Source organism: Ochotona curzoniae, unplaced genomic scaffold, assembly GCF_017591425.1.
Source record: "Ochotona curzoniae isolate NIBS_2020 unplaced genomic scaffold, NIBS_Ocur_1.0 contig_883, whole genome shotgun sequence".
Lineage (NCBI taxonomy): Eukaryota > Metazoa > Chordata > Mammalia > Lagomorpha > Ochotonidae > Ochotona > Ochotona curzoniae.
Window position 1 is genome coordinate 23,032,133 of NW_024466599.1, and position 14,343 is coordinate 23,046,475.

At 41.6% G+C, this 14,343-nt stretch overlaps 1 protein-coding gene across 1 annotated transcript in view; it reads left to right on the forward strand.

The window, feature by feature from the left end:
- TTC27 (tetratricopeptide repeat domain 27) overlaps nt 1-5,292 on the forward strand; it is a 128,843-nt gene extending 123,551 nt beyond the window's left edge. Inside the window, exons 19-20 of the mRNA XM_040993048.1 lie at nt 1,194-1,294; nt 5,070-5,292. Coding sequence (XP_040848982.1) covers nt 1,194-1,294; nt 5,070-5,192 — 224 coding nt within the window. The 3' untranslated portion in view covers nt 5,193-5,292. The remainder of the gene's footprint in view (nt 1-1,193; nt 1,295-5,069) is intronic.
- Nucleotides 5,293-14,343: the final 9,051 nt, after the last annotated feature.

Consider the following 14,343-nt stretch of genomic DNA (forward strand, 5'->3'; position numbering starts at 1 on the left):
GGTTTTGATCCTTTTGAATTTAGTGAACCTAAAGTCACGGAACAAAATACAAGGGCAAATCAATCAGGAAATGTCAGATATTATGTTGCTATGATGCTCTTCACTGTTTCTAATAAAGCGTTCATGGCAGGATTTCCGCCAGGGAGGGGTGTGCCCCTTCATAATTTCAAGAATTAGAAAGTAGGTTTCCCAGATTGCTGGAGGCAGAGTTGTCGGGGACACGAGTGACTTTGCTCTCCCACCCTCCTTTCTGATGCCAGGCGTGGCTCAGGAGCTTGAAAACCCTGTTGTGGTCATTGTTTAACTGCAGATAGTGGTGTTAGGGTCAGTTCTTCCAGAAGGGTGCTACAACCCTGGAGTATGAAAAGGAAGATGAAGTAAGAATTGAGCTGCGTGTTAGAGCATGTTGTTCCCTGGGCTCGCACTATCATTGATTGCCCATTGGAAGCCACCGTAAGATGCACTGTGTCTGTTTTTGTCCTCTCTGGGCACCTTGTTGTCACTAAGGTCTCCTTTCCTGACTTCAGTGATCTGGGCATGGGGCACACGTGCATGTGCCGTTCAGACTCTTGCTCTGATGTCTAACTCACCAAAGATCCCCTGTTTTCTTCAGAATTCCTCTTGCCAGTGTATTTTCTTATAAAGGGGGAGCAAAGAGTTAGACACGTTTCTTTAAAAAAAAAAAAAAAAAGCTTATTTGAAAGCTGCCGAGGCAGAGATACAAGAGATCTTCCATCCTTTGGTTTATTCCCCAAATGGCCGTGATAGCCTGAGCTGTGCCAAGGTGAAGTTTCATCTGGGTCTCCCATCTGGGTACAGGAGCCCAAACACTTGGATTATCTTCTGCTGCCCTTCCAGGCACATTAGCAAACAGCTGCATTGAAAGCAGAGCAGCTGGGACACACAGCAGTGCCCTTATGGGATGACAGCCTCAAAGGCAGAGGCTTAATGTACTGTGCAGCAAATCTGGAACTTAATTTTTAATCCTATGCATTTAACTTTGTCTTTTTTCAAGAATAAAAATTTTCTAGATAGAATTGCTTTTAAAGTTGGTTACCATAAAATTTATTTATTTATTTATTTATTTATTTATTTAGGTTACCATAGCATTTAATTTGAATAATTGGTTTTTATATTTGTAAATTGTCATTACCAATTGCTAACAGACATTTCTGCCCGTGTTTGTCATCCAGTGGCTATGAACTGCAGTAAAAACAAATCCAGTCCTCAAGAAGCTGTGCAAGTGCTGTCTTCAGTGCGGCTCAATTTGCGGGGCTTGTCGTCTAAAGCCAAGGTGAGCGGGACAGGTGGAATCGTTAGAGCCGTCATGTTGAGAGAGGTTGCTGATACCAGCTTATTGCTCTCAGACCTTGTTTTACGTTAAGGATTTTTTTAAGCCCTTTTTGTATTTTAGATAACAGTCCAAGGCAGTTTTCTTGATCCAATGGTCAGACAACCCTAAATGTGGGTAACTAAAGAGTCTACGAAGTGAATGTCTCCCCAGTCGCCCTAGATGCTTTCTCTAAATTTAGCAGTGCTCTTTTTTAAATGTTGTTTTCTCAGCTGACATATATGCCCCAATGGTGGTACTCCAGTTAACCTTTGGTTTTAGTTTGTATTTCTTGTATTAAAACAAGATTTATTTTACTTTTATTTACTTATTTATTTATTTTGGAAAGGGAGATTTACAGGGAGAAGGAGAGAAAGAAAGACCTTTCATTTACTGTTCATTCCCCAAATGGCCGCAGTGGCTAGAGCTGAGTGACTCTGAAACCAGGCGCCAGAGCTTCCTCTGGGTCTCTCATGTGGATACAGAGCCTAAGGACTTGAGCCATCTGCTGCTGCTTTCTCAGGCCACAGAAAGCCAAATCGAATTGGAATAGCTGTAATACAAACCAACTCTCAAATGAGAAGCTGATACTTGGGGGTAGAGTATTAGCCAGTTGAGCCATTGGACCGGCCCCTTTGGGTCATCTTCTATAGTTTAATGCACGTTACTCCTAGCTCTAAAACAATCTGAAAAGAAAAACAAAAAATCCTTCAGGAGAATAGATTTATTCTTTGACCTATTACTATCAAACTTAAGAGGCATTTGTTAGATGTTTGATAAACTGAGTTAGACTTACAAACTCTTAAATTCATCTTTGAAAGTATTTATTGAGAGACCGAGAGTTTCCATCAAGTAGTTCACTTCCCAAATCCCAGTGGCAGAGGTGCCAAACCTGGGAGCTGGGTATTCATTCCAGGTCTTCCATGTGAGTGGCAGAAACTCAGTCGCTTGACCCATCACCAGTGTCTCCCAGATCCCATGTTATCAGGAAAGCAGAGCCAGGAGCTAGAATTTCAGTGAGTATTAGAAGTATAACTAAGGGGCTCGGCGCAGTGCCTAGTGGGTAAAGTTCTGGCCTTGCATGTGCCAGGATCCCATATGGGTGCTAGCTCTAATCCTGGTGGCCCCACTTCCCATCCAGCTCCCTGCTTGTGGACTGGGAAAGCAGTAGAAGATGGCCCAAAGCCTTGGGATACTGCACCCAAGTGGGAGACCCAGAAGAAGCTCCTGGCTCCTGGCTTTAGATCAGCTCAGCTCCGGCTGTTGGGATCACTTGGTCATCAGACAGAAGATCTTCCTCTCTGTCTCTCCTCTGTATATTCTAGCTTTCCAGTAAAAATTAAATAAATCTTTATAAGAAGAAAAAGAGGAAAAAATATAAGTCATCAAACCTACAATTACTTCAATATTTTTGCTTGTTTTCCATCTATTGATAATTTTAAAGTCTTTAGCAAAGACTTTCATGCAAGTTAAAACTTAATTTAGAGCAAAATAGCAAGTAAGTGATACATAGTTTTAACAACAAATTTAAGGTAGATGGATGACTCCGGCATACCAGCTGAAAGCGGCTGTTACTGCAGATAGTAACCTAGGAACAACCCTGGGGTCAGGGTTGCCTACAGTCAGATCGGGATGCTTCTGAAGAGAGAATTCTTGCGCTGTTTCCATGATGGATACAGATTCAGGTCTGGGATGGAGCCTGGAAAATCTGTTAAGATTTCTTGGTGATTCTAATTTGTAGACAGGTTTGGCTTACATCTCTGGAAACAAATTTAAAAGGACATAATTTCCAATACAGTTTGGTACTTTGTTTTCTCATCTTTATTCACTTTGACCATTTAGTTGTGGGTTGCAGATTGATTTTGATTTCCTTCTGAGAGAAAGTCTGTGGCACATGGAAGCCATTTCTGGGAAGCTTTTTATTCTTCGAAAAACATTTCTAATATACGTCTTTTTGTTAATTCAGGTGAAGGCTTAATTTTTGCTTCTTCAGAAAATTGATTTACTATTCCTAGTTATCTAACTGCATTTCCTCCCAACTTGCCAGCGCAACTTCAGAATTACATGAATCAGAAGTTTGCAAAAGCTCTCATAGAAATTCAAAGCAGCAGGCTATATTTGTGACTTTTCTTCCCAAATGATGATTATGTTCCCAAAGTTTGGTTAGGTCACAACCCATCTATACCTGTTTATTTCTTAGGGATATACTCCTCTGGGCCCCTACTCTGTCAAGTTTTTTCTTTAAAGTTATCACTTTTACATAAACCTGTTCTTACAAGACTGATTCATGTTACCCACGCATGTATTTTAATATTGTGCTGCATTCCCAAATACTGAAAACAATTCCTCAGAGCATCCTCTGTGTTAAAATTCTGCCATTAAATCCCAACTGGATCCCTGTAAAAGGGAAGAACTGCCTCCCAGTGCCTCCTTCCTGAAGCACTTTTTGCGTGTAAGACTTGGGAGCCTTTGGTTCCTATGCCTTGTTTGGTTTTGGAATGAATTGCATTTGCTAAATTGAATTTCAAAGCCTGTGTTTTTAGAATATAAATGAATTAAGATAAACAGCCTGATGTAGGTATGGTTTGCATGAGTCTTTGATCTTTCTCTGTCAGGCCAGAAGTTGTGGAAATCAGTTTCTGGAAGCCGTAGAATCACGCACCAGGCCATCAGTCCATGCACGCCCTGTCATGTTATAGATCTGCTGCCTCAGTGGCGTGGGGGCTGTCCACGAGAGTGCCAGAGGGCCTGGAGCTACAACACATTTGACTACCCACGCTCTTGGGAACTCGTAGCAAGTTATTCTTTCCTTCAAAATCTCTGCTTCTCTCTGCTGCCTTCTTCCCTCGTCAGGATAGAGGCTGACTGATTTGCAGGCACACATAGACGCTCACACTGAATCTAGGTTATTTTCCTGAAAGGCATTTTCTTCACTGAGCATACTGCAGCACAAGAAGTGTCATTTTGTTATGAAATGCGACTCGTCGAAATCTGATGCAAAATATTCACAGCAAGCTGAGTAAATTCTACCTTAGATTAACACGCAGTCACGTGCGTGCACATGTGTGTACACACACAAAATGTGGCATAAGCAGTTCTGTTAGCTCGTTTTCTCGGATGCCCACATTGCCTGAGCAGACAGTCCCAGGAGGAGCATTCCAACATGTTTTTGGCTGTGGGAGTGTTACTGAGATGTGTTGCAATAAGCCGCCTTTTCCAGACGGAAGGCATGCTTGTTTTTGTTTTATTTTGCTGTGTTTTTGTTTGTTTGTTTTTTGGTTTTTATCAAACTCTGATAATCTTTATATTCTCTGAGACCTAAACTGGAGTTAATTTTCAGATAAGTAAAATAAAAGGTATGATTTTTATTAGTTTGAACATAAAGTACATTTGTTTTGCTTGCATATATAGTAAATATATTTGAGTGAACAATGCCTGTTATTTTTAAAATATTTTTTAAAAAGTTATAAATTCAGAAATGAATACCCAGTGTTTAAGGAACTATTTTGAAGAGTAAAACTCAGTGTAATTTGTAAGTACAGGTATTCTCTTGGTATATTGTTGGATTTTTAAAGCATGTAGATTTTCAAGAGACCAAAACAAATGTTGCCATTGCCACTGTAATGATGAAGTGGTAAGCAAAACGATTTTAAATGCTATACTCTGTGATTATTTTTTTAAGGCATTTTAAAAATTGTTTTTGATAGTTCTTTGTGTGTGTATGTGTTTTATGTTGCAGCAACTTTTTACAGATGTGGCAAGTGGAGAAATTTCCAGAGAGTTAGCTGATGAAATGGCAGCAGTGGACGCCTTGATAGCACAGCTCCAAGACCTCAGCAATCAGTTTCGAAATCAGTATTGACTGTCTGCGGAGAAACTTCTAGAAAAGGTGTTGTCCCTTCTGGGTTATCTCTCAGACCTGTGTGTCTGAAACACAAGATAATGATTTTTAAAATAAATTTCTAATTTAAAGCTAAATTCTTGTTTTTATGATATTCTCAATTGCTTGTACTTTCTGAAGTACATCAACAAGTTTACTGTAGTTTACTGTTTCTGTAGGTGTATTCGTAGTAGAATTGAGTATTTGTATTATTGAGGATGTTTTTCTTTTCCTGAAAACAAAAAGTGAATGAATCGGTTTCCTTTAGAACAAGGCTTTCTCTCTCTCTCTGTGTCTCTTCCACCATTTCCAACTCCCCCCCCCCCCAAAATCAGGAATAGGAAACATAGTCTAAATAGGGAAAGAAATCACATACTACTAGTTATGGGATCATTAGCTCGACTGCTGTATTATCCCAACTGGCAGAGTGGATTTGATGATGGAAACATGTATATTTCTTGAAATTTTTGTATTTGTGTCAGAAATATGCACAAGGGTTGACTAAATTAGAAATGTTAGAGTGTGGTTTAACTTCTAAGTCAAGAAGATACAAAAGAAAAAAACTGGCATAACCCAAATTTTGACTTCGCCGTTAGCCACTTGGAACCAAGCTGTTACTTCCTCATTGTGTATAATGCCAGCCCTAAAGATGGTTGTTTAATAAGGTTATTTTATGGGTAAAGAAAGCTATAAATGGTGCTGTATTGCCCCCCCCCCCCAAATGCTAAAGTAAAATGCTTTTTTAGTAATGTCCATGGAAACAAATACTGAACACAGCAGCTGAGCTTAATAATCTTAGTACAAAGAGTGAGAAATTCTGAGACCTGGCTTGGGTTGCTGAATTTTGGGTCCCAGGCATAAATCACTTGACCCTTGTTTTTTTTTTCCATGTTGTTATTTATAAGATGTGAAAAATTTCTGCTGAGTTTCAATTGTGCTTGACATTTAAAACTTCATAATCCAAAAGGCATTGAGTGTTACAGAATAGTGTTCCCAAAAATTATTTCTTCTGTGAGTTCAGGTTCTGGTTGCTTTCAGTACCAAATGCCCTCTTGCCTTGGTTACCTGCTTCTCTTTCTCTTATTACACCTATCTGTTCAAATGCTGCTGTGTGCCCCAGCTTACTTTCTTTCACAGTAGAGATGAGACCGATAAGGAAGAGGAGTGAAATGAGGTAGTTGCTTCAGTTACTATTGAAGGTCCTCTGAAATCTCTTATGGAAACCAGCAAGGGGAGAAGATAAATGGATACGTGGGTAGTTAAGTGGATGGATAAAGCAAAGTTTTAAAGTAAATTGCATTATTACCCAGCAGTAAACCGCTATGGAAAAATGGATTGAAAGGGATACCAAAGACAAGGTTTTCAGGAATCCAGTGTAGGACTGAGCGGGGCTTTAGAGTTTGACCGTTTTTTTAGTTCTTAGTTTGCTTTCTTGAAAGGCAGCTGTGATTGTAGCAATCATAAACCAGTCACCAAATGGTGATGCCTTCTCAGACATGTTCTCCATTGCCAACCTGGACCCAAGTCCCCTAGAGCTGCCTCACATCTTCTTTTGTCTTGGGATAAGCTCACGAAAGAGAGCGTTATGACATGTTTTCTTTTAAGACATAGATCTGTTAGTTGATTTAATAATCTTATGTGCAACGTGATTGAAGACAATGCATGGAGGGGTAAAACAGAAAAACCTTGTGGTTTTCTAGTTAGGATTCATCTCTACCACCTATTAGCACTTAATATTTAACACAATTTAGTTTGTCCCAATGGAAGAGGAGTGTGATGATAATATGCCTTCCACCAAGATTTCCAGTCACTTGTTGGACTTTGACCCAACCTCAGAGTTAGTGATCACTGCAGCATCTGTTTAAATGCAGCATTCACCATGGGGCCTGATGGGTTTGCCATTGACGTGGTTAAATATTTGTATGTACAAATATCTTTTGTTGTGTTTCAACTTTTGTTTTCTAGCCTTAATACTTTTGTTTTGAAAAATAGTCTTTTGTTCATTAGAAAAACAGAAAAGAAAAAAATTTTGATCCCTAATCTCTACTGAATCCTAGTCATTGAAAGCTCCTGGGTGCTGGGCACTGTGTGGAGCGTCGAGGAACCCTGCTGTGGATGCCAGCAGGAAGCGAAGGATCCCCAGCTCTGCAGAGAAGGAGCTGGACCTGCACGGCTGCACGCTGTGCTGAACTCCTCAGCAGCTGGGGGACCACTGCCTGCTCTTCCTAGCAACGGGATACTCGCACCTTTTGCCTCAAAAAGTTCTCCAAGAGAAATTCTGTGAGGCTTTAATGCAAACTAGCTCGCGTTTTGGTGTGATTATTTACTGAGGTTTGTTTTGAAAACATTGAGAAGTTCCTCTTCAGCTTTCTCCTAGAGAGATAGCATAGCAGATGGGATTCCTAACTGCGGGAGTGTGAAAATGGAAAAAAAAACCTTCTCAACACCCACACCTCCACTCAGGAAGCTTGGAGAGTTAGCCGCTGGGCGTGGGAAGCAGGGCAGTGGGGTGTGTGTTAAGGGATCGGACACTCAGAAATACAGGAGCAGAGCGGAAGGCTCGGCTTTGTCTCAGCCAGAACCCCAGCACAGCGGTAAGCACCCCAAACACTGACAGCGTTGACTTCCTTGATTGTTCATCGAAGTGATTCCTCTCATGCTATGCGTGTGGTAATTCATTAAAAAATGTGAAAGTGAAATGATAACAAATATGTGTAATAAGTTCTGTCTGCTTTCCAGGCCTAGCTCAAAGGTTATGATAGAAACAGGCCTGGCTAGTTTGGGCTATTTGTGGCCATTTGTCCAAACTATAGTAGATCTGCTAGTTGAAAACCCTGGTGAGTGTGATGAAAGCGTCCCTTTTTCCCATTTCTGTTTTAATAGCATCCACATTGATGTGAACACATTGCTGCTTAGATAAAGCTGTGCTACTTTACAGGCCAAGAGTGAGGAATAAAATCAGTTAAGTGGATGCAGTACACTTCCTTTCTGCCTGTTCATTCAAAAGGCCTTATAGTGAAATGGCAAAGAGCCTTTATCCAAATGGTGGGTGCCATGCTGTGGGAATACAGATGGATTTTTCACAACATGCAGAGGTGCTTATAAATAGATAGGTTTCAATCAACAAGTAGCTTATTCAGGCATGTGCTCAAATATAGTAGCTGCATTCATTAGACAGACATTTGCACTAATCCCAAGACTATGCCAATAAAAGAGTAATCCCTTATGGGCTGAAGGTAGTGTCGGTTTGCCTTTAACTCTTAGAGTCTTTCACAGTCCAAGGCCTAATAATAATTGTAGCTGCATTTGGTTTTCACCAAGTGAACTTGAAAGCTGAGCTTATCTTGAAAATTTTCCTAATTTTTTAAAAGTGTAGCTTAGTGAACAAAGAGGTGCTTTTTACTCTGGATGTGTAGCTTGTAGCAAAGCCAATTTGAAAATGAATTGTGTGGATGTGTGTGTGTTCTGACCATAAAGCACTTTTTTCTTTCACACGAGTTAATAGACGTGTTTGAGCAAATTCTGTTTTCTCTCTTGTTTGACTTCAATAAAAACAACTAGCTAGTGGTCATTTTTGAGAGGATTTAAGGCTCTTGGTGTAGCAGTTTGCCTTTCTGCCTAGACATTGTTTTTTAGACATTGTTTTTCTCCGAGAGCTTGGCTTTGGTCAACAACTTCTTACCTCCTCCCATCTTATTCAGAGCTGGCTGTAATTAGTTCACTCACCACAACCCCAGCATTTTCCCCTGGCCAGTGATGGCAGATCTGCCTGCCTTTTGATTATTCTGACTTCTCATGCACTGCAGTGACCTGTGAGTCAGCCTCACCATCTCTTGGCCCCGCGCCAACATTGTGATCCATGAGAAGGGACTCCTGCCAAGGGCTACAAGACGGAAAGCTGATATTACTAAAGTGGTCTCCTGAATGGTAAGTATCAACCATTTCCTAATCTTCTGTGATGTTATTGCCAGAGAGGGTGAGGGGAGGTAAATTGCATTCATGTTATTAGGGAGCGACTCACGCCTTGCAAATGCTCTTCAGACTGAGAGCCCAGTATCTGAGGCACAGGGAAGCTGCCACATGATGCTGAGCACAAAGACATGCTTCTCGGAGGCTCGAACTGTGGCTTTCAAGGGTGTTTCTCAACCTCTGAGCCCAGTTGCCCTGTTAGTGATCTGTATTGTATGCTGATGTTACCTAAAAAATCCATTGAGAAGATACTGGCACAGCCTTTTCTGCTCCCCACTCCAGAGCCTGGGGAGACTGAGCAGTGCTGGGCTGTAGCCCCAGGGTGTTGTCATCCTCAGTGCGTTCAGCAGCGTTTGTCCTGTTCCTGCACTGCAAGTGGGAACGAGAGAAAGGTTAAAGGAAAGATGATGGATTCTTATAAAGTGAAGGAGAACCAAATTCCTTACAGTAGATTTTTCAAGTTGGTGTTAGGAAAAAGAGAGGTGATGATAGGGAGGAATCGGGGAACGAAAATGAATGTACACTAAAGAACTGATTGACCAGAACGCACCTAGAGGTTTAGCAGATCCAGACTGAGATCCTGGCCTCACTTCTCCCCAGCTTGTGGTCGTACCTGAGCCCTTTACCTCCCTGCCCCCCAGTTTCCTCAGCTCTAAAATGCACATAGCCAGCCTGTGGGCCAGACAGAATTTATCAGATGAAGCATGTGAAGTACTCTGTGAGAAAGTCTGCACAGTTAGTGCTTGTTAAGATCAAGTGAAAGGGACATTGTGGATGGCTTGCCAGTTCCCAGGGGCAGCTAGAGTCCCTGCTTGGGAGTGGCCAGCTGCTTGGCTGCAGTCTCTGTAACCCCCTTGGGGGTCCTAACCCTGCGATTCGAGAAACAGTACTGCAGGCATCTTTGCATCTTCTGCGTGATGACTCGCTGAAATCTCTTTGGCCTCCAGCATGTCTGGTGCCAGGGATGATAAAAGCCATCTTCATGTATTTTTTAATAACTGTCCTAGCCAGAAGAACTCAACAGTTCTCCTCCTCCTTTTTTCTGTCTCTGTCTGCTACCAGGATACAGTACAGTTGTGTGGGAGCCACAGCTTCCAGCAAGCCCTATGATCATGAAGGTAGACAGGCAGTAATCTGCAGTCCTTCGTTGCTAGGCTGTGACTCTCAGTAGGTTAGGTGTATTAAGTGCATTTTTTTATTTAGGATACTTTCAACTGAATGGTAGATTTATTGACATGTGACTTCATCATAATTTGGGCAGCATATGTACATATATCTGAGGAGTTAAAGAATGTTAATTAAGCTCAATAAAATACAGGGCCGGAGTGAAAACAGAGGCCTGCAGACCATATCAAGTATGGGAAATCTCAAGGTTATAATCAATCTAAGAAATTTAAGTAAACATGGTTTATGCTTTGATCTTCGCAAATATGCCTTTCTAATGACTTGGGGGACTGTATATTCATTTAGCTTCAGACATCTGGGAATTGCAGACCAGAAGATGGAGTGCAGGGAGAGCCGGTCCTCCCCAGCTCCATTCTGCTCTACAGGGCCCCAGTGAACACATTGTACACACCTGACCTGCAGGTCTGAGGTCTGTGTACATCACTTATAAGCAGCTCTATGTGGACACCCTTCCCACATGTTGACCTCCAGACCAGAGGCCTTAGGAGTGGAAGTGCAGGGGATAGACCTGCCGCCTTTGGATGCAAGCTTGAGCCTTTTGTCAGGGCACTCTTGGGGTCTGGGGTATCTGATGTGGGTCTGCAAGGTGAGGTTGGTACAGGCTTTAGATGGGCCCGTTGCCTTGGTCCTGTGTGTGTAGAAGAGGAACCGAGTTATCCGAGTCAAAGACATAGGGCATGGACACCTGTTAGCTGAATGTAAGGGTAGCACTGATGGAAAATGTCTTGAGACACACACAGGAGTCCTTGGCAGGAACACATAATTCTCCATACCCCTGTGTTCTTTAGAAGACAGGACACTTCTGCACTTAGTTGGAAAGGAGGGAAAAAACGAACAATGTCATCTTTCTCCACTCCACAATTATTCTGTGGGAGGAGGAGTGTCTTAAAGGATGAGAGAGACCTAACTTTGTCTCAGCACAAGGTAAATCAGGGTTTCTCAACCTTGACACTTGCTATTTGGGCTGATAATCCCTCCTTGTGGGCTGTCCTGTGGCCTCTCCCCGTTGGGTGTTAGTAGCACCACCCCCGGCTTCCCACTGATGACAACAAAGATGTTCCCATTGTGTGGAATGTTGCCAAGTGTCTCCAGTGGATTGAAAACACTCTGCTTTGAGAGCTGATGGGCAAAACAACACAGGATACAGAGCAGAAGAAATGTGGTGAAGGGGGGGACAGCTGGAGAGACATCAGCACCGTATTTTATATCAGAAAGAAAACTAGGGAAGTTAGGAGACATAGAAGCCAGATTTCCAAAAGGTTATGTACAATCCGAATTTTAGAAGGACATTAAAGAAAATGGAGAATCAATATTTGAAAAGTTAGCAAGTGAAGATTTGCTCAGAACAGATGGCACCCGTGTAGGAGACCCGGAAGAGGCATAGCACCAGCCGTTGCACTCACTTGGGGAGTGAATCATCAGACAGAAGATCTTCCTCTTTTTCTCTCCTCTCTGTATATCCACCTTTCCAATAAAAATTAAAATAATAATAATAATAATAAAAGCACGAACTGTAGGAAAACATGTTCAAATATTGGACTTCATTAAAATTAGGAACTTCTATTCATCCAAAGACATGAGAAGAAGAAAAAAAATCAAACTAAATATGTAGAAGAAAATATTTGCAATACATGTAAAAGGAAAAAGGTTAATTTGGGGAATTTTAAAAAATTGTAACTATAAATTAAGGAAAAGAAACCACTTAAAACTAGACAGTTCATAACAAAATATCCAAATAGAAATATACAAGCCAATCTTCCACACTGTGGAGCTGGCATCCCATATGGGCACCAGTTCATGTCCTGGTTGCTACACTTCCAAACCAGCTCTCTCCCGGTAACCTGAGAAAGCAGCAGAGGATGACCCAAGTCTGTAGGACCCTGCAGCCTCGTGGGACACCCAGAAAAAGCTGCTGGCTCCCAGATTCAGACTGGCCCAGATCTGGCCATTGCCAACATTTGAATAGTGAACCAGCAGATAGAAGATCTCTTTCTCCCTTTCTCCCTTTTTCTCTCTTTCTTTGTTAGCTGACTTTCAAGTAAAAATACTCTTAAAAAAATATGCCCAGACTCAGTCATCAGAGAATTGCAATTTGAAAATCAAAGTGAGCTGTGATCACATACCCATCAGAATGACTACTGCAAAAATTACTGTGTATACCACGTGCTAATGAGCTTGTGGAACAACAGTGACTGTCCTTGCTGATGGCAGTTGGAAAGCACTCTGGAAAACAGCGATGTTCTGTGATATGCATGTACACAAGCACAAATGCACGCAGATATGTTCTACAACTTAAATATAAGAATTTTACAGCAGTGTCTTCCATTAGTACTCCTCAAATGGAAGCAATCCCATCGTCTACAAACAGTAGAGTGCAAACATCATTGGGGGATCATCCTGTGTTGGAATAATCTGCATTAATGAAAATGAATTATTACATCTACACCATAGTAACAATATGAGTGAATCTCTTAAACAATAGGTTGCTCAAAGGAAGCCAGATGTAAGAAAACATGCTTGCTACATGTTTCCTTGGGTTGGGGGTGAGGGGATCATGGGAAGAAAGGCAGGCAATTGGTCTAGAAGCTAAGACGTGCACATCCCCAGATCAGAGTGTCTGGGTTAATTCCTGGGCCCCCACACCAGCATTCCATCAATACAGATCCTAGAAGACAGTAAATGATGGCTTGAGTGATTGAGTCCCTGCCACCCGCGTGGGAGACCTGGATTGTATTTCCAGTTCTGGCTCCAGTCCAGCTCTCATTGCAAGCATTTAACGAGTGAACAAGCAGGGGGTAGCAAATATGCTTGTTCTCTCTCTCTTTCCCTGTTTCTCACCTCTGAAATTTTTTAACTACATGGATAAATGGAATAAAAAAAACCCCACATTTTCTGCTTTTTATGAATTTTAAAAATCTTTTATATAATAGAAAAAATTTTGAAGCACATGAAATTCAACCATTTTGTCTGGTGATACATACTGGATGTTAAAATAAAAACAAGGAAATAATTGTCAGAGAAGACAGGAAAGTGGTTCCTCATGGATGTAAGTGGGCATTGGTTGGGAGGGTGCATAAAATGCTTGTGGGGTTTGCCAGTATGACATTGATCACTGGGTCATGATTGTGCAACTGTTGAATTGCAGATTTTTGTTTAGTTCAAAGGCAGAGTGAACAGATCTTTTCCTTCAGCTGGTTTGCTCCCCAGTGCCGTAATAGCCAAGGCTGGACAGGATGAAGAGGAGCTTGGTCCCCGACCCCCTCCCCGAGGTCTCTCCTATGGGTGGCAGGGACCCAGGTACCTGAACTGTCTTCCACTGCTTCTGCAGAGGCATTAGCAGGAAGCTGGATCAGAAATGGAGTAGTGAAGACCCAAGCTGCTTTTCTGATATGGGACAGGACATGTGGCATCTCAAGCGTTGGGTTATCTTTCAGCACCACAACACCCAATCTAGTACCAGTGCGTGGACTTGAGTGTCTGCCTTCTCCCTTTGAGATTTTTCTACTTTTTTTGTACCTCTTTGCTGCTTTCTTGTAGCAAATAATTTGCTCAAATAATTATAAAATTGAAACTCATAAAACTGACATTCGAGAAAGCCATCTGCTCTTTGAGGTGAAACTTGGTGACAAAATCCAAACTTCATATGACTTTAACTCCACATCCTCTCCCGCCATGAAACACTTCTTTAAACAAAACACAGCAATATTTTACAACTCTAAGGGATCCTGAAAGGTGTGGATAATTTGACTTTATGCTTTAACTTCCATATTCCTTTTGTCCCACACAGTTAGGGTCCCATACTTTTCTGTGTTGTGCTCTGGATTTAAAAAAAAAAAAAATGGAGTACTAACTAATCCACGGAAACATGGGCCAGCATATAATCATTGATCGAGTGTGGTCATCTCGGAGACCACAAGCCAACTTCTCACATTTCTTCCGGAAAATGCAGTGTTGATGTGTTTAATATCCTGTGGCATTT